Source organism: Pygoscelis adeliae, unplaced genomic scaffold (genome assembly GCF_000699105.1).
Source record: "Pygoscelis adeliae isolate BGI_AS28 unplaced genomic scaffold, ASM69910v1 Scaffold96, whole genome shotgun sequence".
NCBI lineage: Eukaryota > Metazoa > Chordata > Aves > Sphenisciformes > Spheniscidae > Pygoscelis > Pygoscelis adeliae.
In genome coordinates, this window is record NW_008824935.1 from 2,725,242 (window position 1) to 2,752,294 (window position 27,053).

Consider the following 27,053-nt stretch of genomic DNA (forward strand, 5'->3'; position numbering starts at 1 on the left):
CTAGCCTCAGCTAATTTCAGGTGGAAGTTGTCCAAATGTAGATAAATCAGCTGGTAGGTAGACACGAATTTCTTTGTCCAAGCATGCTTGTAGTTGCAGGGTTGCATGAGGTGCATGTTAGATGTTGTCTTCTGGTATTGTGCTCTTAAATGAAGTTTGGGTCTTTTTCTGGTGGGTGATATATCATGTGTGTCTTGCAGCTTTTGTCACTTGGAACAATCTTCCTCAGATGTTCTGCCTCACTGACTCTTCGGCTAGTGTCAAATCTCACATGAGGATCTGTGTTTTAGGGGGAGAGGTGGTAGTAGTAGGCAGGTTTTTGTTGCTTGCTTGAATGTGTCTTTTTCACTCCTAATTTGTTTTTCTTTTTACTGTTAATGACAAAAATTTCTTTGAACAATTTGGGATTTTTTAAGATTACTATATCATATAGGTAGGAAAGACACATAATTTACTGTTGTGTACTATGGGCAAAACATGTCACAGTTCAGTCACATGTTTACTTTTAAAATAATTTTGAGAGGGTTTAGTTTAGCTCTTTTACTCTGGGACAAAAGAGGATGTGAAATGTTTAAAAAACTTGGTTGCCTAGATAACTCGAGTTGATTTCTTTATAAAGAAATCTTTTCTTTATAAAGTCTAGCTCCCGTGCCTTTTTTTTTTTTTTTTTTTTTTAAATTAATGCTTGACCTGGGACTGTAACATTGAAACACAGAATTGCTCTGTTGGTATGGAAGCAGCAGGAACTAATTCAGCAGTTGAATTTGTGCTCATGTTCAGATTAATTAATATGTGATGTAAGACCCTATGAGATCACTGTATGCCCAAATTAGTGCTGTTTCTCTTTCATATATGTATCGCTTTCAGATTATTTTTATTCCCCATGACAATTTCAGAAGCGATTTTGTTCTTTCTCTCTGTTGTAGACAGCTTATAACAATATCAAAGACAAAGCATGATTATAAAATTTGGAAGATTTCCTTTTCTTTTTTCTTCCTAACACATCCTCTGAACAGAGAAGCAGTTTTGAAGCTTTTCATGTACGTGGTAACTAGAAATTGATGTGTGTGCGATTCTGAGAGATGGAACAATAACAGATGTTCTCCAAAGCAATAGGTAATTCCTTGGCAATTCATCAAGAAAGAACACGCAACCTAGGGGAAACCAGGCTTCTTTTAAAGGTAGTATTCTCAGCTCCAGGTGTATAAATCAAAGACTTCATGTATACCAGGCTCTATTCTGGTGGGCCAGGCAATGTAACCAGTTTTGTGTCGAAAGGATCAAATCGTGTAGTTCCTATAAAAGTTTGCAGAGTGTTCGTTTCATGTAATAGGAGACTCTTCCACAGCTTTCTCCTGAGGGAAGGCAAGTATTTCTTCATATTATTTGTTTTATTTCTTTTTCGGGTGCCTTAGTCTTATGTCTCTGCAATAGTAACATCAGAAAAATTCTTGAAATCTTCCTTGAATCTTCTGGCTTGTAACACGGCAGTGCAAAATTCTTTGCTTATCTGAAACTTTAGGAACAAAGGAATGCAGTGGGCACAGAGGCTGCAGTGCCAACTTATTAGTCCTACTTCTGCCAAATGAGGATCAAGCAGATTTGCATCTTGATTCTTTTCTAGTGTGTTTTTAGTAGGTACATCAAGACTGAACTCTTCTAAGAGAGGCATAATGGATACGTTTTCATTTGCTTAGAGTCCAAAATGTAGAATGACTTCTACAAAAGTACTTAGGGATCATAACAGCTTATAAATATCAGGTAGATTGCATAGAAATTATGTGACTGCAAAACAGCAAAAATGTGGCATAGCTGAATTTGCAAAGAAGAAAATAAGAAAATCTCTGTAGGCCTCTCAGATTCAGGAATTTTGTGTATTGGGGATGGGAGCTTGGCTTGTGCATGGTGTTCCATATTCCTCTGTCCTTTGAAGTTGTAGGGGTCAGTTTTGTTTTCCATCTGTTTTACTTATTTTCATTCGCTCGTCCTCTGTCCTCCATGAATTTGTACTTGTGTTATGAGAAGTCCTTTCTGTCCTGTGCATGCAGGCTACAAAGACATCAGGTTTCAACACTGAATGCCCATTTATTCAATAGGAGCTACAGTGTCGGATGCTCCCAGTGGTCTCTGAACATCTTGGGGCACGCTCAGGGTTCAACACTAATTTAGTAACAGTCTGCTACAGTTTATGTGATTCAGTGTGCAAAGCTGTTTCTTGTGCCTATAAAAGTTAAGGATTAATTCTTTTACCCTGTGCATAAGCACTTCCAAGAAGAACAGAGGGAGCAAAAGTAAAAATAACAGGGAAGGGGAATAATACTGCTCACATGCTTTTGAATGGTTGCTTTCCCCTTTTTCAGTCCTTAGCCTCCCATAGAGTAGTAGTGTTTTTCCACATTGGAAATGATTTCCGAAGATTATTCTATGTGGGAGTTTTATTTATATTTGTCTAACTCCTCAGAGTTTTAAAAAAAAAAAAAAAGTTTGTATACACTGTTTTTAAAGTATGAAATATAAGCTAAATCTGGATTAATCTCCATAAGCTAAAACTGGATTAATTTTTCAGATAGAGATTTGTGGACCAGAGGGGGTATTTTTTTATACAGTATGTGGGAAGCACAGCTTCTATCTCTGCTCGGTTTCTTGCTTTCTTCAAGTAGCAAGTATGAATCCCCACTTTTAACCTGCCCTACAAAATTTGTCTTAGAATGTAATTTCATTTTTAGTTTCAAGGTATTTTATTATTATAATTTGTATGATGCATACAGCTATGGAATGAGTAAGAGAATTAATTAAACCTTAGGTTTGGAATGCCACACTCAAATACAGGTCCGCTGAGAACTTCCTTTTTTGAGTTTGATAAAATTAATAAAATTTAAAGGGAAAAGCCTTTTTTTTCTGCCAGATCTGAGCTTAGCAGTATTGGAATGATATTAAAGATTCTGTGGCAGAGCTTAAAATAGGACTTCATTCAGCATTCTCGTTGAAGTTCCCCTCTTCTGAAACCTAATCTGTATTCTTCTGATGCTGCTTTCCAGGGATGGCTACATGTGGTTTGTAGTACACTTGAGGGATCAAAGTATCCCTGACTATCGTTGCATGGACATCTTTATTTTTGTGTCATCCATTTAGTGACACTTCGTAAAATCAATGCACCACAAATAAGAGAGAAGAAAAGCATGGACATACTCATAACCATTACTGCAGTACCAGATGTTTTCAAGGAGAGTAACTTTGAGATAGATAACTTGACGGTTTTGCTGTTACGTGTGTCCGATTTCTCAAAGAGACCAAATGTCCTTTTCTGAAGTGTGTCAGTCTTTTAGTCTGTTTTCACCAGCTGCATCTCTTTTTGTGGAGCTGTTCTCTAGCAGTGGAGGTGGTCGTGAGAGGGAGGTGATTGAGGGGAGAGAAACAAAATATTGTGCTAGTAAGGGTATAACTTCTTTCTGTCTCTCCCCAAATATGTTTCCAGTAAACATGGGACCTTGAGGTCTGGCAGATTTTTTTTTTCTTGTTTAAAACCTTTGGATGACCAAGCCCAAACATTGTTGGGGTGCTCTTTGAATGCTGGTTTGCTAGAGCCATCTGTGCGAAAGACTCAGTCTCTGACACCAGTCTAATACAAACTAGAGTCAGTAGGAGGTTTGGCAGTTAGGTAGGTTTTGGGGAGCTCACTATCTGTGGGGTATCTTTGGAGTTCAGCTGTTTTTATTTCTAAGGATTGATTCAGTCGTCACTTCCAGACTGCAGCAGAGTAAGCCCGCTGCTGCTGCCATGTTCTGCAAAAGCTTCTTTCAGTTTCACCCTCAAATAGCATCTCAAAGCTCCCTGGAAGGACCTCCTGTCTGCAGAGCGAACGTTTCAGTAGCTTTCAGTTTCTCTTCATTGATGGTGGTTCACAGTCATCTAAATTTCGTGTGAAGGGCAAAGCTGCCATAAGCTAGCAGTGTTTCAATGCATGATCCTTCACAACAGCTCTTACACTGCCATTAAACTTGATTCTTTTGTAGACATTTTTACAGTGTGAACTCAGTAATTATCCTGATTTATGTACAAAGTAAGGGGAGGTAAAAGAAGGATAAGTAGTTAGGTTTGACGTGTGCTCTGCTTGCTTAGCCACATGAGAAGGAAGCCATGTTTTTATACATATATAGTTACCATTTTAATGACTTTATAAGGAAAACACTACTAAATACTGACATGGTGCAGAAATAATGGTGATGTACAGCTCTCAGAAAGCTTGATACTCAGTAATTTTATAGAAAATGACAAATACGTAGTAATAATTAAATGCAAGTAATAGATTTTATCCTTAGCTACTGAAAACTTCTGGTATAAAAAAACCTTTTCAAATAACTGCTTGAATCCCTAGAAAAAGCTACAATAAAATAGGAATTGAAGAGTCGGAGTAGGTGGTATTTGAAGTAGTTGTTGCTCTAATATAAGTTAATTGGACTGTGGTTCCCAGAATGAGCTGCTGTTTCTTGAACAGTCAGAATTAACTACCATTTCCAGCATGTAACAGATAACTTCATGTTTTAAAAATGTGCCTTGGTTCATGGTTATGAAATCAAAGCCAAGTGTTACGAAAATAATTCTGAATGAAATATTGATTCATCAATTGTTAGTTAATTTTGTACCTGAAAAAAATCCTTGAGAAGCGTTGGTTGTGCAGATAAAATGTCAGGTCTCAAAATGATGCTAACTTAGCTTTTGTGTGTATTGTCTTTTATTCCAGTATTGCTTTTTCTTGCCAAAATGTCTGTTAGAGCTTGTGAGATCTATGCAACATGCCTGTGCAGTAGGAGAGCTAGTCTCTCTCTGTTGCTTTTAATATTAGCATGTTTGCTGCTGCTTGTATTTTTCACCGTGCACTTTTTATAACAAAAGTCGAAGGGAGGAGGGGAACCTCATCTCATTTAAATGATAATAAAATAAATTCAAGTAAACTAGTCAGGTCTTAAGTTCATACTTTGCTGAGTCAGAGAGGTCCAGTTCTTTCCTTTGATATTGTTCAAGGGGTGAGAGCAAAGTGAAGTAAAAAGTTGCCTTACTTTGTGGTAAATCTATGGTAGCAGTCAGAAAAGCTGTCATCGTCTGCGTTAAATAAAAGGCTTCAATTTGTAGAGGAGTGAAGGGCGCAGGGGGTGAGGAGTATCAGGAGAGCCCAGTGGGGCTGCCAGGTTGTGCCTGCTACTTGCTTGTAGGGTGTTTCAGGGTGTACCTATTTTATAGATGTTACTTGGATGCCTGTAGGATCCTGACTGTCCAGGGGTAACAGCTCTCCTCGTTGCCGGATTAGGCGGAGAGTGTTCAGCTTTGTCATGAAGTGGAAGAAACTTCATTAAAGTACTTCTAAAATACCTGGTAATGTTTCAGGTTTATTGTTGAGACTGTTCGTAGTGTTAAAACCAGTTGATTTTCTTTTAAAATGATCCAAGATGAAAATGAAAACAAATTGCAGGTCAGGGTTCAGACTTAACCTGGTTTTTATTAGGTTTGTAAAAAAAAAAAATAATAATTCAGGTTAACCAGTGATCTTAAAGAAATTTTAACAGTAAAACAGCATTTGCATGTTTTTTTCCAGCATTTCCTCAGGTATATAGAAAATGCTGCTAAATTGCATTACTTCAATTCTGAACACACAATTCCAAAGTTGCATGATCTCTTTTTCTTTTTTTTCTTTTTTTTTTTGAGGACAGTATAAGGAAAATGACCAAATTACCCAGAAGAATTAGTCACATCTCCGTGGCTGAATACCAACTACTATTTGAGCCAGATCCGGAGAATGCTAACATTTTTATCATTTTCTCTTTACTGGATCCCACTGCATCTTTATCTTCAATAGTTAGCAACTTTATTAGCATGCATACATGTATGTATGTTGAATTTTTAGAGAGGGAACCTTTTTCCTTGATGGGGGGAATGATTTTGTAACGGGATAAATTGAAAGCACTTTTAAAGGCAGCTGCTTTGCAGAGAATGAAATCTGAAACAATCCAAAAGAGAAACTGCATATAGACTCCTGGGAAGAGTTAAAATGTGACATATTTGACTGAGCCACAAGCAACAGAATGGATAGGATCAGAGAATCAGAAATGGAAACAGTCCAAAACTCTCACTCTGCAATATTACACAGACATCATGGAGATCTATAGGATTCCCCAGAGAGTCTTACTTAAAGGGAGGTTGCCTGGATGGTTAACAAGGTCATACTGGTGCATGAATCATTTTCATCTATATTACTAGTAAGGAAAAAACACTGCATTTAAAAAAAAAAAGGAAAAAAAAAAAAATCCCACCCCCCCACGCTCAGCACCTTTCTTCCTCAGTACAAAGGTAACTTTCCTTCCACTTCTGTCCTTGAAATCTCTGGCGTAAAGGGACTATTGCTGTTACTCTGGTCAGGCAGATCTTTGGGAACTGTTCCTGCACCTCTAGAGAACAATTTAAATATGTCGTTCCCATTTCAGATCACCTTTTAAGATAAGTTTTTTTCAGGTAAGACTGGAGAGAGAGAGTTTTGAAACAACCTTCGATAGGACTAAGTTTTCACTATGGGGCTGTCCAAGGCAGAGATTTCTGCAAGCTGTGTGGGATAGCGCTTATGGAAATTGTAGGCCAACCAGAGATGGAGGAATGAGGAACAAGGGTATCCAAAACTTAGATGCATTCCTGAATAATCCTATCCTGCCTGCCTCCACGCTCACTACAGATGACAGATTTTTTCATGACAATTCCCCCAGGTGTGAAATGATTCCTCCTTCTTCTGTAGGCTGCACATAAGAGGATTATAGGTGGTCAGCACTTTAAAAACTGGTTGGAAATTGAGACAAAAAGTTTACTGAAGGCCAGATAGACTTGCTGTAAGACCTATCTCTGCCTTCCCTGTGTGGAATTAGAATTGCAAAGCCTGTAAATGCAATGCTGTAAACCCCAAATGGAGATTTTTCTGTAAATCAAGTGGTAAGGTTTCTTGCTTTTCGGGAAGTGATAGGTGCACCATAGCAGAAGTATGTGCAAGTTTATCAATAGGCTACAATAACAACTGATTACTCTGAGTCAATTTAGCAGCTCACGTAAAACTATTAATATGGCAGCATGCCTAGAACCCGCAAACTCCAACGTAGATAATAGTAAAGTGATCAGGGTCTAATTGCATAAATGTGTTAAGGAGAGCCTGAACTTTTTAGGATTTGAACTCTAAATAAGACTAATCACAGGAGGTGAAATAGGCACATGGAGGGTGAATTAAGTTTATTGTCCACGGTAATCCAGCAGGTCAATAGCAGAGCTCACAGTAGGACTTCTGAAAGTATTCAAATTTTGGAGAAAATTCTTTATAGCGAGAAACTCTGAGCTCACTGGTTTGGTTTATATGAAAGGAACAATGGGAGGTTACTTAATTTGGGTATGTAAAGTACCACATAAAAAGTAGAATACCATTTAAAAAATAAAGAGCTTTTTAATCTGAAAAGGGTAAAACAAGAACTGAGGGCTAGCCAGATAGATTAAAATGAACAGCAAAGCACATATTTCTTTTCACATTAGAAGTGATAAACTAATGAAACCGGTTAGCAAGGGATGTAGGAGATCCTTCATCCCTCGACATTTTCAGGAAAGACTGAAAGCGTTTTGTGGAAGACCGGCGTTAGCTTTGCTCTACTTACTTGGCTTGATAGAAGAGTAAGTAGGCAGCGTGCTGTGCCCTCCATTACCAGAACTGGATGGTTCCTATACATTCAGAACTAAATTTTAAGATCTAAACGGACAAAAATTCTTCAGTCATCCTGAGTCCAGTTCCAGGAGCCCTGACTATTTGGCTGTATAAAATCTAACCTAAGCTCTCACAAAGAAGTCACCCAAACCTGAATACTGTCATATTAAAAAAAAAAAAAAGTTTTAATTATAATCAGTTTTTTCAAAGAACAAAATCTGAACGCACATGTAAATGACTCTGCACTTTCTGTTTCATTATGGACTAAAAGAGGAATAACAAAATTGCTACAATAGAAGGCAGGCTGTGTCAGGAGGAATTTTTGTTGATTTTTTTTTTTTTCCCCCCTTAAATCCAGGAAATACTGGAAAGCTTGCATGCATGTCTGAAAGAGCGAGATTTTAAAAAGGTTTATCCAGCATCTTTCATGTAAAACTCATATCTAACATGTGAAAACTCCACACGTGATTCAGTTTAAAACACTGCAATAAATGAAAATAAGTGCTAAAGAAAAATGTCAGTTAATGCAGCATACACAAGAACGTGTTTGTTCTTAGGGAATTTTAAAGATGTATCTATTCCTGGTGTGCCACTCCTGGCTGGTGGATTCTACTCTGCTGCCTAACTTTTCAGGAACAGTAATAATAGTAGTGGCTATTTTTGCCATTTCCTTTTCTGTAATCTCTGTATTCAAGATGTTACGTTCTGGTCTATCCATTTTATGGAATATAGGTTGCCTGGAAGCATGTGTCAAGCTACTAAATTTTATTTTACTTGATTTTCCTTTTATCATTTAAACATGGGTAGCATGGACTATAGCAGTTTTCTGTTTTGTTTTTCTTTTAACAAAGTGTTTTGTAGCTGACATCCAAGGAGTCTCAGAGTTGCTCTGGGTTTGTTATGGCTAAAGCTGCAGAGGAAGTCCAAGTGAATCACAGATAATTGTAGTCCTCAGGATAGCCATTTTGTTAACAGAATTAACTTCATTAATCTTTCTAATCTGATAATTAAACAGAGGGTAAAACATCATCAAAGCAAGACAAAAACTATGTTTAAAAAAATCCCCCAACTCTATTAAATGGTATCTAAAGATCTCATTGTAGTACTTTCTAAAGGGGAAAAAAAAAATAGAACCAAAGAGAGAATGTTCCAAGGATGTTTTCTTCTGGAAATAAAAAAGCTGGCTCCTCTGGTAATTTTTTAGAAAGGCACATAAGGCATTGGGGGCTATGTTTTCTGTCAGATTTTTGAGGTATTTTTTGCCGATTCTGGGTATTTGTTCAAGAAACTAAAAAAAAAGTTAAATGTTGTAGTGCTATTTTTGAATTTACTTTTTTCAGGGATTGAATGATTGAGCATATCTAATTTGAATAGTTTTATGTGGTTAAAACTGCCACATTTGCTGGCAAAATGTTTATCTGATACAAGGTTTTTAGAAATGACCTTTTCCTTTAGGAAACGAGAATGATCTTGCTATTTAGATATCGGACTGAGACTTGAAAAGTGCATCCAGTTCCCAGTTATGGACATCCTTACTTAAAACCCCGATGTGGAAAGGGTGATGGACAGGGAAGTCAGGGGGCTCAGAGGGGTCGGTGCAGATAACGGCGTCATCCTGCGTGTGCTCTGTTTGTGCTCAGTATGGAAAAGGACTAACGTATCCGCATGGCAGCCAATTTCTGTAACTAGCGCTTGCAGTTGTGTGTGTCACATTGTGTGAAGGCAGAATGAAGTCTTTCATTCTCAACTAAACAAACATTTAAAAAGATAATGTTTTTAAAAAAGCAAAGATACTTTTGCAAGTAACTTGTGTTTTATTTTCTTAATTCTGTTTTCTTCTTTCAAATTTCCTTAAAACTTAACTTTTAGTACAACTTGAACGAAGTCTCTGAATCGATGCAATTCTTGGCAGGCTGTAAGTATGAGGGCTATTTCCAGGAAGGATACTTTTGTTTAAATACTCGATGCCAATTCTGTTTTACTATTGTGGTTTGTGTATCATTCAATGTTTGTTTATTGTAATGTCAGTGTTTGTTGTAAAGCAGCTCAGGTTACAGATACATATGTGAAAGGTCATAGAGAATATTTGTGTAGAACATAGTTTTTCCTTCCATCTTCATAACCAGCAGAAGAATGTTTATTTGTAATTGCTGAAGCCTGTGTATTCCTGCTTTCATCTCGGTGCTTACTGAAGAATTATTTTTTTTTAAACTGGGAAATAAATATTTTTGTGGTATTTTTGCAACCTCCTCCCCTTTCTATAGTCAAATTTAGATAATTCTATAAGGGGATTATTCCTTTTTTTCTTCTATTTCCAGTTTCTTTCCTAAAAAATAAAGGGGTATCTGAATGGGAAAGTAGGAGACACATTGTTAAGAAGTGCATTGAAGTTACTAAAAATGATCAATTGCAAGGATATCTAAACAGGGACATCTTAATTTTAAAAATTACAAGCTTGCAATTCCCTAGATGAATAATAAAACCTCTTAAGTTATCATGGGTTTGATGTCTTGATTTAAAAACTGTTCTAAACTTTTTTGTTACTTTTAAAAAGCTTAGCCCTTATGCTAGGGGAAAAAAAAGGTCTTTCAACATAGCAGGACAGCTGAAATAGTAATGAGAAGCATTCTAAGATTTAAGAATGAGATTAAAAGTAGTAGTATGGCTGTGTTTCCAAAGGAAAATTTGCCATTTTTAAAGTAAATCTGGGATAGTTTTGTTCTCGAAATATTATTTCACTTCCTCTTGTTTGCTTATGACAACTTCATGCCACTTCTGAGCCGTATATATAATTTTTGGCTCTGTATGTTCCTGTGATTGTCTCTCTTCCCAAGGTGCTTTGTTCTTCTCATTCACTTGTGTTTTTTAATTGAAGATATTTTGGTCTCTGTATTATGTTACTTCATCAGTTTTCTTAAGCTCTGCCTACCTGGAATAATGTTCTTTGTTTCTTACATGGTGGTGGTAGTCCATGGAGCTGCTGCTCTTTGGCACTACCTCAGAGCAGCTTGGCCATCTTGGTAGTTAGAGTTCAGCCCTATGAGGTTCTTCTTTGGCTTTGGGTGCCAAGGCAAGACTTGAGACAAAAACTGAAGTCGGTGACTGCACTATATGTTTAAAGGTCACTGTGGTGTTCAGCTGTGCTTGGACAGCTCGATTATTGGCCGAAATTTCATGAAGAGTACACTTCAGTTAACTGTGAAGTAAAACAGGGTTTTTGTCATGTTAAAAGAGTAGTTTTGCACAGAAAGAGCTTGGGTGCTGGAGAATTTTCAGGCAAGTCTTGATAGCTTCTAGAGTTGTTTTCTCAAATAAAATATTGTTCATTTTCTGGAAATTTGGGGGACAGAGCTTAGTAATTCATAGCCAGTTGCTGAGATCAAAGACTCTTCTGGGCACACCTCAGGGCTATCTTAGTTGTGTATTCTGTAGTTTCGGCTACTTTAGTTGGGGGGTGTGGGGGGGAGGGAGTCTCCTTCATATCTACATCAAATTGGCAAGAGAAGAGTAAGAATTTGCCAATTGGAGTTTTTCTTCTCTCTGCTGATGAACTCTGGTTTGCAGCTGATGCCGGTGTCGAACATCAACAAACTACTTAAAAGTTCTAGTGAGTGTCATCGAAGTAAAGTTTGTCCATTTGCAACATATTGAATCAAGTTGTTTCCTTCCTAACGGAGGTTTAATTTCTATCATGAATACAGATGGAGAGAATATTTAATGTGGCTGCCTTTTAGATAAGAAAGGCCTTTCTCCTTTCTTCCCAGGGAGCTGAACTGAACTCAAACTCATAAACAGTAGTTGTTGTTTTAATTTTTTTTTAAATTGGAACGGAACCTACACTTAGATGTGAGTTTTGCTGCTAACTGGAACAAAGCCACTACAGCTTTACTTACAACTCAGCCTGAATTAGAACTGAACCAAGTTCCCTGCCGCTTTCTTCTAACTGGCGAACTGATGATTTAAGTCCAGTAGGACCTCTCTTGAAAGCTGCTGAAAGGTGATGCACAGTAGCATTTAAAAGACTGAACATGTGAACCTTTTGTGGGAAAGGTCTGAGATCAATGCTGAAGTGTCTGCCCAGTTTGTGCTGAGGTTTCATGTAAGGTATATTTATTTTCTAATGGTTGGTCTGGGAAGATCTTCCCTCTGAGGCAGTTGAGAGCTTTACTCAAACCAGAGTGTCATTGATGTTTCTAGCTTTTGTTTTAAAATACAGTTGGTTAATAGCCAAGTTCCAGAATCTTTCTTTTTTACCATGGACTAGAATAGGATTAACAGGTGAAAACCTGAAGGGCAGCTTCACATCATCTAAATATCACCATTTCCTAGTAGTTATTTATATCCTGCCTTTGGAGATTATTTTACCTTATTTAGGAAGGATTTGAATTTATGCCACCTCAGTCTTGGATCTTCCAGCTGTTAATCTCCCTGATTTTTGAGGTCTAAAAATCAGCACAGCTATTTCCTTTATTCTTGATACAGTAATGCAATGTGGATATTTCCTCCTATACACTGGCTAGAGTTTCCCAGAGTATACCTGGCAGGAGGAGAGCGCAAGAAAGGAGTGTTTTGACCATAAAGAGAAGAAAAATACCATATGCTTTACGGGAAACAGGTCGTATTGCTTTGATACCATTATCTCTAAGACTTCACACAGTAAGCCTTACTTAAGGGAAGTAAGGAAATACGGAAATTACTTAAGGAAATAAAGAAAAATGTATGCAGTGCACCAAAACTGTTGTATATGACCAGGAAAAGTACCAGTCAATCCTAAGGTCCTCTACTTATCCATGTCTTTACTGTTATGCAGATACCTATTTCATGATGATTGTCCGAAGTGTTGCAAAGGTGTCTACTCAGAGGAAATATTATTGCAATTTAGGAGAAACTCCAAATATCTGTGCGGTTAAATCATCACGTTTGGGTGATTCCTGAGACTGAACAAATGTGCCAACTAGGAGTTTGGCTTATGCGTATGAGCAAGTGGTCTCCTGAAATTGTACTACAGTAAAATAATTTGACAGCATTTATCAGTTTTTAACATGTATTAACTGGCTAACCATGATGTGTTTGCAGTCCTGATTCTCTATTCATCATTCTATTCCTAGGTGTACAGGTAACCCTCTCCTTTCTGATTGCAGTTCTGTGGCATGACATTAAAAAATGTCCGTAAGCCAAGACAATAAATGTGTTTTAAATATTTTGTGACAGCTAATTATTTCCCTATGGCTTGGAGAGTGCCACTGCACTAGTGCATTGAAGAATAGATTTTGAAAAGCTTTGTCATGAAATTACAGGTCAGATCTTACCACATGATGCAACTCCTTTTTTCTTAAATCAAATAACCATCTGCTTGGGAAAGTGAGTGTGCTCTGAAGAGTTTCTTTTCTTTCTTGAAATACATTTAGCAGATGTTTCAAGTGAATGGCTTTATGCAGACTTTTGTTTTGTAGATGGTTTTACTGTCCTTTCACTCAGAAAATCTTGTTGAACGTTGTTCAGCCAAACCCAGCTCTCACACATTGTACTTCATGTTATCTCTGGGCTTGCATAGGTTCTTTGTACTTTATCTTCATTACTATTACTAAAATAATGCAACCTTCATTTCTAGTGTGGATACAGTTATAGTACAGTGAAAATGTACTATGTAACTTTTATTCCCCTGCCTTCATAAGACTTACTAATAGAAGACATTTACATCATCTGCATAACTGTACTGGGTTAAATAAACCAACAGAACAGCACACACACGTGCCTGAAACACTCATACTGGTACGAGTCTCCATGGACCTGTTCACGTGCAGAACGCCCTGAATGGTTAGTCTAGGCAGCCTTGTCTCTTAAGGTTATTGACTTATTTTTCTGCTCCTGAAGAAATTTCTCTCTCATTGATTTATTTCTCTCTCTCATGAATTCTGATTGTAGGTATTTAGAAACCCTAACCAGTTTGGGCATATAGCTGTTAAACACCTTAATAATGGTTAATACCTTGTGCCATACGTACTCTCACCAGCTGAAGCTTTTAAGAAAGTGAAGATAATCTCTTCCTCCCTTCAGCTCAGGGAGTCAGAAACTTGGTTTCATGCAGCGACCCTTCTGTGGCCATGCTGCTTGATGCCTTTGCAGCCGTTCGTACTGCTCTGCTGTCTTGTTGCATGTAAGTATAGCCATCTGTCCAAGTTCACTTTCTGGACTCTACCAGAAAATGAACCATGAACACCCTAGTCCCAGTACAGTGGTCGATAAAAGTTGTCCTTCCTAGTACAAGGAATACACAAAATGAGTACGTGACTTCTGAGTGTGCAGATGTGCATGCTTGTGCACAAACAGACGTGCATTTGTGTGTCGCCATGCATTCAAAAATGTTCCGCCACGGGTGCCTGGGAGGCCTTAGCACAGTAGACCGTGGAAGATCAAAGTCGTATCACATGTGATTCAGGACACTGCAATTGAATATCGGTATACGCTCTATTAACTAATGGAAGGATTCTTGTTTTAGAATTGATTTCTGAATACTGTGGTTATTTCAGCTGAACCTTGTTTTTCCCTGGCTGCTTCTGTTCTGTATTATGTCTGTGCATGTGTCTGGCACTGGAAAGTGTTTGATCTTTTCTGTAGGTCATGCAAGATGTTTGATGTCTTTTTGTTGACTTTTGTGTATGAGTAAATAAATGAAAGAATCCCCTGTGGCCAAAATTTCTTAACTTTTATGTATATCATTGTGGTCAATTACAATGCGGCAAGCTGTGTTACGTTTCTCTGTAATTGTAATAATCAAATACGTAACATTCATAATGAAAGACAGATTTGTGAACTTTGTGGCAGTGCACTGGCTCTGAAAGGGACCTGCTTTCTTTGGCCAGAAGAGCAAGAGGCTGCAGGGGGAAAAAAATCATGGAGGCAAACAGAGATTCTAGGGAAGTTTTCTCAACATGTTTTCTGGGTAATTTCTTTAAAAGTCAAGTTTATCTCATGTAATTAATGATGTAACATGTGAAATCTGTTAATTTTCAGATAATATTATTAAATAATTTTTTCTCAGCTATTTTGCTGACCTTACAGAGCTTACTGCAAACCTATGCATTTTAGGTGAACTTTCTAGGGATTCGGGCGTGAATGCTGTGGGAAGTTTGCAAATTTAATCTTACCTCTAGTTGTTGTTTTGGTCAAGTGTTTGCTTCTGTTCCAATAATGATGGCGTTTTTGAAAGTTTTTTAATTCCTTGGTCTGCAGTCATTTTGACTGTATTGAAAAGTGTCACTATTAATGTTTTATTTTCTATTAAATAAGTTAAAATAGATACTCTGTTAGCTATTTAAATTGAAGCAGAAAAATCTTTTGGTTAAAGAACAAAAGACCAGCACAGACTCTGTCTCCAGTCATTCTCTGTTAGACTACAACTGTTCTGACTTCCTTATGCATTTTCATGGAAATAATATTTCATCAAAATTGGAGAAGTAAATGCCTGTCAAAACAGCAGACGTAACCCCCCCAGCCTTTGCAGATATCAGTTCTTTAAACACACAATCCCTTCCCTTCTCCTTCCAGAGAAGTTGTGTGTTCAAAGAGAAACTTTCTGTTATGCTGTGCTCAGTAAGGGTTAATTCATACTGACTTCTCAAGTCCTACATGACTCAAATAACCATCTGCAGTGACAGATCATGTGCTTAGAGGTTTATGCTTTAAGCTATCCAAATATCAGATAATCCTAGAACATCACAACAAGAGGTGCAAAGCAGGTTTTATGATTTAATTCTTTCTGTTTTTGTTGCTTACACAGTCCATTTAGGTTTATACTGTCGCCAAAATCCTGAACAGCTTTGTGGTCGAAGGGGTTTTGCTGTATTTCACATACTGTGTAGCTAAGGAACATCAGAGTAAAACTTACTCAACCTTTATGTGGTTAGGAAGTTCAGTTATGGAAAATGCATTTGTCTAGTCATTGTTTATTTCAGATCTGAGATTTATGTCAATGACTATCCTTAAATTTCTCTCAAGAGACAAGCTGGCGTTTAAATGAGTACAGTGCACCTAATCTTAGGTGACATTCTTGTGTTGGAACGTAGGTGGCTGATGGACTCTGTTATGATCAAATGAAAACCTATGGTAATGGGGCAGTGAGCCACTGAAGATAGTGGTTTATCACTTGTTTACAACAGGTCTCAGTTTGCTCCATAGGGCATGCAAAATCTCTGTGCTGGTGCTATCAGCTAGAATGAAAAAAGCACCCCCAAATGTTGCTGGAATGATTCAGGCTGTACAGTGGTCAAGAACGTAAAATCTTCTTCATATTCAAATATGAAGCATTGGTGCAACCCAAATAATTGCATAGGATATTCTAATCTGCCTCATCCCTATAAGATTAGAGAGTGTGTGGTTTCCTTAGCAAAATCTTAGTCTAAGAGAATTCTGTCCGAGTTTCATATTTTTGAGGTTGGGAATTACATCTTGCACCTGAGAGGAGGAAAATGGTGAGCTTCTAGATGAGCTTAGGACTCAGTTTTTCAGAAGAACACTTCGGAGTTAAAAGCTTGAAAAAAGCAAACCTTGAGGAAAAGCTGAACTATTTTTACAATCTTCTGCATAGTTTTATTAAATTTTGCATTACTCCAGAGTTGCCCAAGAATTGTGATGCTTTGGAAATGCTGCAAAGAAATATTTAAGCAATTTTTTGTTTGATATAGTTTTTACTGATGAGTATTAACTGAGTGGAAAAGAAAGGAAATTGCCTCCTAGATATGTACCCATTAAAGTTGTTTTAAAAAAAAAAAAAAGTGCTTGGATGTCTCTGATATTGCAGGAAGACAGGATGTGTATAGCCTGACAAAGTGAAGCTCAACTGAGGAGTAGGAGAAATGGTCCTGTGGGCAGCCTGGGCCTCCAGAGACCAGAGTTCAGTTCTTGTTTAACCGTAGACTTCTTGTATGACGTTCTGGCAAGTCATTTAGTCTAGCTTGTGCCTTTGGGAGCATCTCATTTTACAGATGGGGAACTGTCTCAGAAGGGTGTTGAAAATAAAATCCATTAATGACTGTGAAACTATATAAATGCCTTCAATATGCTGAAACTTGGCCATGGTTTCAACATGGGTTTTTTCCTCTGAAAGTATGTCTGGTTTTATGGATGGTTGCCTTTTGTTCCCTGAAACAGGCTACTAATATGCTTTATTCATGCCTGGAGTTTTTCAAGACCTGTGCTGCTTTCCAGCAATCATTGTACTAATCTCAATACATTGCCACATAAAGATTATTTTAGCAATATAGAAGTTGTTTAAAGTACCTTTACAATTAATCTTACTTGCACCTACTAAAACTCTGTATTTTAACAGAAGTCACAGCAATAGCATGGGCAAGTAACATGATAAAACACTTTGGTGATCAAACATTTTGCTCAATGATAGTTGTTACATCTTTTGTTGCATGCAGAGAATGTGGTATGTATGTGCAAGGCATATATTTTGCCATGTGCCTTGCTTACAGCAAAGCTGCTTTTGTATTAACTCCTCTGTCCCATCCCTAGTTTGCATCTTGCCTTGTTCCCTGTTGTCCTTTTGAACAGTCATGTCTTTTTAGATATCTTCTCATAGTGTCTCTCTGCATGTATAAATGCTTGGCTGCATTCAGAGAGAAGTATTTTTAGTCAATGAGAAGGGTCAGAATCAGAACTGCCGTGATCAGACTATTTCTGTTGCATTCAAGGATGTCTGTTATATTCAGCTGAATGTGGCCAGTCACTCTGTTTCTGGTTACATATGTCTAAGGGCATTTCACATGTGATAACTTTCAGGGCATTTTGTGAAAAATTCATGGAAACTTTAGATTGTGCTGTATGCATCTTTTGTTACTTATTTATAAAATGACATTACATAGTCTCCACCTTCTTTTAAGTGTAGTTTAATGTGTAGACTGAAAGAAAAGGCATGCAGTTTATATTTTAGTAATCTGACTGTTTTGGCGGTATTTATACCATTATGTTTCCAGGCATTAAATTAGAAATGTTTTATGCAAAATTAGAATCAGTCCTTTTCATTCCGTACTTGCTTTGATACATGAAAGACCTGAGATCAAAAGAAGGATTCCTATCAGTTTAGGGGATTCCGCTTTTGTGGGGGTGTTCTTTTTATATGTAAGGTCAGCTGAGGCAGCTGAGCTGCGGGCTTCTGACAAAGTACTAATTCATGTGACTGATGAGACTATCAGCATAGGTACTTGCTGAAATGAAATGTGGGTATTTTATAAATCTAAAAATAAGAATATGTCCATTTCATTCTCATTGGTATTAGAACATTTTAAGACTGAAACATACTTTCTTTGTAAAAGAGACTCCCTTTTGTAAATACTTCATTCTGCTTAGAGCATCAGCAAAAATTCTGAATCAAAATCAGTAAGCAGCATTTCTAATAAATCATATATGAAAACAGTCCACTTGGTGGGTAATGGAAACTTGGGTTTGGTGCTCCAGTCTTTTTCCTGAGTTGCTTCCAATGCTGTTTGTACTTAAATGGGCAGAACAGAGATTTTGTGATGGTGGTCACCAGCTCTTCCAGATGCATGATTCTTCTGCAGGGATGGTGTTGGGGTTTTGTATGTGTGTGTGCACACTGGGATTTGAGCTGCATAAAGTATTTTACTGAAAGCTTAACCAAACTGTATGTAGTGCTGATACAAACAGAGTATTAGACATGCCTGTCTTTTTTAATACGGCCACCTGTTGAGTGCTATAGCAGTTTTTCAAAAGCCTCCCTCAGCATAGACATCAAAGTCTATTCATGCACCTGTGCCTCTGATCTTCTAATTTTTTTTTTTAATTTAAAAACTGCAAAGGGAGAGGAGCAATATTTCAAGATCAGTAGCTTTATTTAAAAAACACCCCCCCCCCAAAAAAAAAAAACCTCTCCCACAAAACTCATGCTGCCAGTTCAGAAATTGTTAAAAATTACTTAATACTCAACTTTATTTATGGAAAAACACTCAACCACGCTTTCATTTTCCTCTCCTCTGAGTAACCCCTGGCCTTGCTAACACCTATTTCCTGCCTCGTCTATTTACAATACAGCTGCTGAGATCATTTTCTTGATCTGTTGGTCCAATGACATCAGCTGGACCTGTGAACTCCTCTGCCGGCTCGCTCTTGAACAGCACAGAAGCATTTTTGTGAGAAGCTGTTTCATGGAGGGAGGAGCCTGTGTTACCCTGATGCATTCAGCAGCTGTGGCCCAAAAGAGGGAAACAGCAGAGGTGCCCCTCTTGTAAAGGTCCTCTCAGGTGATGAGAGAAACCTGGAGGCAAAAAAAGTGGCCCCATGGAGCTGCCCGCTGAATGCAGAGAGGCAAAGCCTGGCATAGCCCCAACGTTTTGGCATTTCCTTCCTTTTCTCATTTACTTGCTACTTTACAGATTGGTCTCCCAAGTTATTAGTGTGAATTGGTGATCTGATTTATCATCTTACTCTGTCCTAGTGCCATACCCTGATGTCGCTTGTGACTTAGGAGGCAGCTCAGCATCGTTTGTTAGCCCAGAGAGCTGACATGGGCAAAGCAAGGCCCACCTTCCCCTCTTGTGGCAGGGCACCTGGCATGGGAGGAGGAGGGCCGTGGTGGGGTGGGGGGAGGTAGCCTGATCCCAGCCACAAGCCCCGCGTGCAGTTGCCTCAGTGTAGCAGAGGCGTCAGGAAAGTTCTGGGATCTCTGCCTGTGGAGAGCAGGGCTTGGCTGGACTCCGGCGATGAGGCACACTCCCTTCTTCCCACCCTGCATCCGTTTGGTCTGGCGCTGACAAAGGACCCATAGTCCTGCCGCTTTTTCATTTGGGGGAAGAAGGGGCTTTTTGGGGCTCATCTCTTTTCCCCCTTTTCTCACCTGCCCTGTGTACCCCGGTTTGCTACATGGCAGGCCTGATCTCATCAAGTCCTGAGTGTGTGTCAGGGCCCAGGGGTCACCAACAGGCTGCAATGTCCCTGCCCAGCCCCCGGGGCTCCCCCACCCTGCCCAGAGCCCAGGACCCCGGCCGGTCTCCGGCTCCCCAGAGCCCTGCCCTGCCCAGCCCTGGGCCCTGCCGAGCTGGGCCTACCCGTGGGCCCACATCCCAGCCTGGGCCTGGGCCTGGCCCGCCCCCATCCTCAGGGAGGTGCCTAATGCCCAGGGCTGGGGCTGCCCTGGTGCCTCCCCGACTGCCTGCTCCAGGCTGGAGCGGTGGGACACAGGACGGGCCCTGGCAGACATGGCCCTTTGAGGCACCCTGGCAGTGGGCATGCAATTTTATCTGTGTGCTTTACTCAGTAAAATAGAATGAAGATGCAATATTAATGTACACCACGTCACTTCACTCAGTCTCTGAAATCGTGTGACAACTGCTATGTGACAGTAAGAGCTATCGATTACATTGTGTTTTAGTTACAGTTTAATTTTTGAGAGATGGGTGGCTGCAAAAATTGTCTGTAACGTGTGGGGCACCATTAAGATACTCAAATCCAGCAGTATTGAGAGTTGCTGATGAAATGTGTGGTAAAATACAGGAGGATTTGTAATGAGCTCTTCATTGCGGTGCCTAAACATACAGGAGCTTATTCCCACAGCCCGTGAAATCTTGAAGTACAGCAGCTTGATACTGGGCACCTGTATTTCATGCTGAGTGAAAGCGATCTCCACAAGAGCAGAGACTCCTTAAAATCTACCAGAATGGTGCAGGAATAAACAAATTTTGTGTTTCAGAAAAAGAGGATAAAGTGTGTATTTCTTTCTCCCAGTGAGGATACAAAGGGAGTATTATAAACACGTGTTAACTGGCCATACGAGCTGTGTGTGTTCATTTCCCCCGTTCTGTGACCAGAGCTGATCTGTCTCGCTGGGATCTGAATAGGTCACAGTGTTGTTTTTCACATTTGCATAGCTGGGCTCAGCATAAATTACAGTAAAAAAGTTATTTGATGCTACCACCTTCTAACTTTCCTCCTTGTTCCACTACTTGGAAATAGTGGTGCAAATGTATGGGAGAGCAGTGCTTTAAATATTTGATTTGTAAAATTCACTGGGTTCAAGCTTTCCAAGTGCTAAGGGCACACACTTCTTTTTTACTTCAGTGAAGGTGCAGGGTCCTCAATACCTTGTTGCAAAAGGAAGCTCTGTTGCTAGTGAACTGTAGACCTGCCTATGTGTCCTGCCTACATCTTGGCTTCATAAGTTTTGGAAACTTTTTGTTTCCTGCATGTGCAGTCACTTGCTTTGGGAGCCATTCTAAGTTTTCTTCTAATTCTCTTCTTGATTGCAGATTGACTTGGAGCCAGAAGGGAGAGTGTATGTCATCATAGACCTTTCAGGATCATCAGGTGAAGGTAGGGACTTCCAATATTTTATCTTACTCTTTCATGAACGGAATCTTCCAAGGGCCTTTGCAAAGGAAGCATTAGAGGAGGTGCTGTGCCAATATCCTCTTAAATCTGTATGAGCTCAAGTTAAAGTGAACACATTTTAACGTATCTGTCTGTGAGTCAATGAGCAGTTATGGTTTGTCTTACCCTGTTAATCACCAATGGTAACAATACCAGCTAAAAGGACAGTAATGAAATGAGAATAGTTTAGTAGTATTAATTTCTAGAAGAAACTTCCAAATTCTTATTTTTGGAAGAATGCTAACCATTATGTAGCTAGAAATGATAAGATCTCAAAGGTGTGTGTGGGAAGAATTTATTTGCTTTTTAAATTATTCTAATATTGGATATTTTTCCACTAAATGTGTTCTTTTTCAAGTAAAGTAATGACCAAAACATTGTGACGGTAAGAGGTGTTGTCATTTTTATGACACAGCAGTTACACGTTGGAAAAAAAACCCCAAAAGGATGGAAGAGGAATATTTATTCAGTTCTTAAGATATTTTTCTGCTGTTAAGTGGGAACAGGTCAGGTGGTATATGGTGGGAATAAAACTTATGAAGAAGCACATCTGTGTATCTTAGTCATGCTCTCGATGACAGCCTGACCTGCTGAAATGGCCTAGATGGCTGGTTTGGGTTTGATTATTTTAAATTATGTCTGCTGATCAGCTTTCCCCAGTAGCTCATAGAGCTCAGCTAAACAAAGTTATCGTTGGTTCACAGTACATAAAGAAGATTCACATAAACCCTGACAGGAGCCGAAACAGAAAATGCTATGAAACAAAATGAAATTATTTTGCCTGGCACAGTTGAGAAACAGCAGAAGAATACGTTTATATTTCTGTTCTTTGTAATGAATTGCTGTGCTCTGACCAATTACTAACAGTAGTTTGCAAAAACACATATTGCTCTAAATCCTGAATTTTAAAAATAAAGCAAACTATTATTTAAGCTTCATCTTACAGCCACATTTTGTACCCACATAAGATATGCTCTGCCTTTTTTTCTGCTTTTTTTTTTCTTCCTGCATATTGAAGAAAATATCAATTTAATAGTAGATTCCACGTATCTTGCTAATCGGTATGCCAGTGATGGAACTAAAATGTGGTTAAAGGCATTGGTGTGGTTCTGTCATAGGGCAGGTAGATGTTCTTCCAACCTTCCATTGATAGTTAATTGATACCCAGACGAGCATAGTGTTACTATTCCATCACAAGATGCATTCAGGTGTGTCAGACTGTCAAAGGGCAGGAAGAGTGCTGTTATGTTATTCTTCAAAAGTTCTTTAAAATTCTATAACCTTTTATACAGGAAAAGAAAAAATGGCCATGGTAGTGTTTCCTGTGTGGTGCATTACCCTGTGACTTGAAAGGTGCTTGGAAAGAAATCTGCAGAACTAGAATTTGTGCTGCTATGTTAGTGTTGAAGGGGAGCACTCGAATGGAAACAGGCCACTGAGGGAAAACAGCTTATGAAACGCTGTCTTACGGGAAGTCTTTGGGAAGACCAAGAGGCTTAGTTAGGGTGAATTTGGTAGAACCCTGGAGAAGTTGGTGTGCTTACAAAATGCAATAGAACTTGTATAGTTTTAGAGCTTTCCCATCCAATTAAATAACCATGGAAAAGTGTTGTGTAGAAGTGTTGCAAAATTCTCTAGGACGGTTACGGTTTTCCTCACAAGGGAAATTGGACCAGGTTTGTACAACAGTTCATAAACCGTTGTTATGGTGTTTTGTTAGCGATGTTATGAAAACTTATTTTTAGACTGCTTTATTAGGGCTGAGGCCTAGGATGAGTCTCCTCTCGCTTCAGCTGTCTTAGTGAAGTACCTAGTTTAACGTAACAACTGCATGCATCCTTCTGTAGTGAACAGAAACACTTAACCCACATGGAAAGTAACTTTTGCTATATAAATTGAAAGTTTACATATAAAATCCTACATGGTGGATAAAGAAGAACCATTCTCATTGGTAGTGTATTCTCAATAGTTTTAGTAAGCTTTTACATAATATTGACATAAGATGTTGTTACCATATACCTCTTAAAATTCAATTGTCCCTTAGTCCCAGCTGCCAGATCACTTATCCCTCTGCACTATTTGCACTTGCATGGCAAAACAATGAAAACAGTTCATTGTTATAAGCTGACTTCCTCAACAAAAGTACACCATTTCTTTTCCTCCCCCCCCGCCCCCAACTGTCATTCATGGACTTTCATCACTTGTGTGGTTTAGCTGTACAGAACAGATGGAAATATGGCAGATTACAAGGGGAGGTAAAGAGTACTTCTGCCTCTCCTTGTCACTTTGAGACAGACTTAGATACCAGTATCAGCATCTGGCAGGTATTTTTATGTGGAACTGTAGAAAGAAGGGTTGAGTTGCTGGCTTCGCTACTTGCAATTTTTCTCTCATTCTAAAGACAAGCTACAAATCCATGGGAGGTTGTAGAGCTGTGCCAGCTTCTCTGCCATTTCCTATACTGTGAAATTTCCTTCAGAAGCCACCTGAAGGAGAAACTCTACTTCTCCAGCAGCAACAGTGCACTTGTGAGAGGGCAGCCCGGAAAGCCCAGGACTTTAAACTGCTTTCCACTGGATATCTTGTGGCACTGCCAACTCTCACAGCGGATTGTTCAAATCTCAAGGTATTTGGATTTGTTCTGAAAACATCATTTTCTAGAACTTGCTCCCATTCGATTCTAGTCTTGGAAGCAGAAAAAGGTTGGAAAACATGTATGCTAAAGTCTGAGAAGTGCAAAAACAAACTGCATAAAAAGCCCTTACAACAACAAACCCAACAGGAACATTTTTATCATCACCTTTTTTACACTAATCCTGTTTTGGAGCCTGCTTATAGCTTCTGAATGTTTGTGCTGCACTGAGAGGGAGGGTGAATAACTATTTATTTTAGCAATCTTTTGTAAATTCTGTAGTAGGAACTGTCTGGCCCACATACTGAAAAGAAAATGCTAAATGAACTGTTTGTCACGCAAAAGGTGATGTTCTCAAAAGTTAGGATTTAAATTTTTCTGCTAAAATTTGAACATCCCCATATTGTACTTTCAAAACCAGTCCTGCAAAATACTTTAGCATGCTTTTGCTGATGGGGACATAGGAAGAGGGAGAGAAAACAGCTCTTAAAATACATTTTTAAAATTCTCCATTTTAAACTATGTAACCAGTATTTCCGTAACACCTGTGATTCAGGTCTTTACACACTCTGTGCCAAAATTGATCTGCAGGGCAATTTACCTTCTATAGATTTATTTTATTTAAAATGGCTCTGTGCATTCAGAGTAAATACGCATTTGTGTTTCCAATGAATGGCAACAGCTGTGTCACTGGAAAATTCCCAAATGTAGATACACACTAAGGTATCCATTCACAGGCTAAAATAACTGCAACAGTTAATCAGTAAAGTTCTATTTATAAAGATATTTGTTTATAATTTTAATACTTTTACTGGATTTTTTTTAAGTGTTGACAAATAATAACTGCCCACTCAGAACTTTAAGGGATATTTTAAAAACAAATCTCTTTGGTCAAACAAAAATATCGAGCTTCTACGGACCTGACACAGCATCCGGTAGTATTAGTTGGAATTTTTTGGTTAACTTCATTGAGCTATGTACTGTGCCATATGCAAGTACATAGGATCTTTAAGAGTAAGCGTTTCTGATAACTTGCTTTTGGGAGACCAGTTCAAAATATGGGTGGTGGTTGTTACTCTGCCAGAATATTTTATCAGAGTTGCAAAGCATGTAATCAGTTAATTCTGCTATTAACCAAACATCTGATGACTCCATTTTATATATGCAGTTATAAGAAAAACAAGGTTTATAGTAGACCAGTGTTTGAAGAAGTATTTAGCTTGGGAAAGGTCTATCGTATTTATTCTCTATTACTTCACAAATTGGATCTAATGATTGCATGGTTTTTTAGTCTTGTATCTTCAACTTCTGCCAGAGCTATGGAGAAAGGTGTGTCTGTTTTATCAGTCTTTGGATGAACAGGAGACTCTATAAGACATGCTGTCTTACTCATTTCTTCAGTGCTGCTTGTTGTCCGAGGTCATATTGATTTTCTATATTAATTCAGTGTTGCTGTAGCATATCCGTTATTTCTAGGCTGAAGTGCACTCATTGACTGTTTTATTGACATGCTTTGGCAGTATTTTTTGATCTATTTTTAGTGCTTAGAGAGTTTTGTGAGTGAAGTTTTTTGAATGATTTCAGAAATACTTAATAGCTCCGGTGTAGCTGATCAAGATCCAAACGCAGGCTGAAAGTTTAAAACATAACTAATATGATGACACAATGATTCAATTTATAAACTGGAATAACAGATGGCCATCAAGTGGGTAAGAGAGGTAAATTGCCTCAGGAATGATTAACAACATTTTCAACAAAGTCAGTTTTATATAGACTGAAAGACAGATGCTGCTGTATTTAAAAGCTTGTGACCTCCTTGCTGCATTTGTCATTGTAGATTTCTTCTTTCTTTGGAGTTATTGGTTTATGTGTGACACAAATGTATACAGTTACTTATGGTAGCTTTCTACCAACTTACAAATTAAGTTACCATTTGTAATATGTCAGTATTGAATCAACTGTAGAATGACTTCAGAATGACCTTGACACGTTAGGGTTTTTTTTTTTACTGTATTTATTATAGGTAACATGTAATAAAAATTTATGAACTATTCAAAACTCTTTTTCTATGTACTATGTCTAATCAATTGTAATGATTATTTATCATTGTTAGATGTCCCAATTTGCATTATGCAATGTCTTTCTATATAATTACAGATTCCCCATTTTAGAGTGGGTAGTTGAATTGCAGTAAACCACCACAGTTCATGCTGGAGGTCGTAGGTACTGCAGAAAGCAGCCTGTTGGAAGTTCTTGGTTATGTCTGTGAGTTATGTAGTTACAAAACATTACATCTTCTAATACATTCACTTTAAGATTCATCTGCTTGTAAGATACTTAAGTTTCACAGGATGAAGAACTTAAGGTGATAATTTAATAATAAAGCCTGTTAGCTGAAGTCATGGCAGTATTTCGTGAATGCAAAACATTTTGTTTAGGTTGATCATTTGGCCTTTTGCATCAAAATGTCCAACAAAGAAGTCCTTAGGCTTCTGACTATGTCAGGTTATGTATTTAACATTTAAGTCAAAATATATGAGTTTAGAAGAGGTTTCCCAGTTCTTGTTAGCTCATTTACTTGACGTCTCTCAGTTTTGTGGCTTGCTGAGTCTTGGCAAACAGCTTCCCAGGCATCAAGCAGCATCCTTATTTCACAGATACTTTACATTTGAAAGCTGGCAGTGATGAGGTTCCAGAGAGAAGTCCTGCAGTGATCAAAAGGGACTTCAGGGCACTGGGGCGACTGGTTGAAGGATCGGGAGCACAGGTAGTGTTTTCCTCAATCCCTACAGTGGCAGGGAAGAATACTGACAGGAACAGGAAAACACACCTGATCAACACGTGGCTCAGGGGCTGGTGCCATCAGCAGAATTTTGGCTTTTTTGATCATGGGGAGGTTTACACGGCACCAGGCCTGCTGGCGACAGATGGAGTCCAGCTGTCTCACAGGGGGAAAAAGATTCTCACTCATGAATTGGCGGGGCTCATTGAGAGGGCTTTAAACTAGGTTTGAAGGGGGAAGGGGATAAAACCAGGCTCACTAGAGATGAGCCTAGGGGTGGCATGCCGATGCTGGGGGCAAAATCGACAGCCCAGCTCAAGTGCATCTACACCAATGCACGCTGCATGGGCGGCAAGCAGGAGGAGCTGGAAGCCATCGTGCAGCGGGAGAGGTATGACTTAGTCGCCATCACAGAAACGTGGTGGGGTGACTCTCACGATTGGAGTGCTGCAATGGATGGCTATAGACTCTTCAGAAGGGACAGGAGAGGAAGGAGAGGCGGCGGGGTGGCTCTGTATGTTAGGGAGTGTTTC

The 27,053-nt window shown here is 38.7% G+C and overlaps 1 protein-coding gene across 1 annotated transcript in view; it reads left to right on the forward strand.

Moving 5' to 3' along the window:
• Nucleotides 1-27,053, forward strand: part of LOC103918098 (protein kinase C epsilon type-like) — a gene marked incomplete at its 3' end in the record, with an annotated part of 202,841 nt that overhangs the window by 84,026 nt on the left and 91,762 nt on the right. Inside the window, exon 2 of the mRNA XM_009325347.1 lies at nt 20,986-21,049. Coding sequence (XP_009323622.1) covers nt 20,986-21,049 — 64 coding nt within the window. The remainder of the gene's footprint in view (nt 1-20,985; nt 21,050-27,053) is intronic.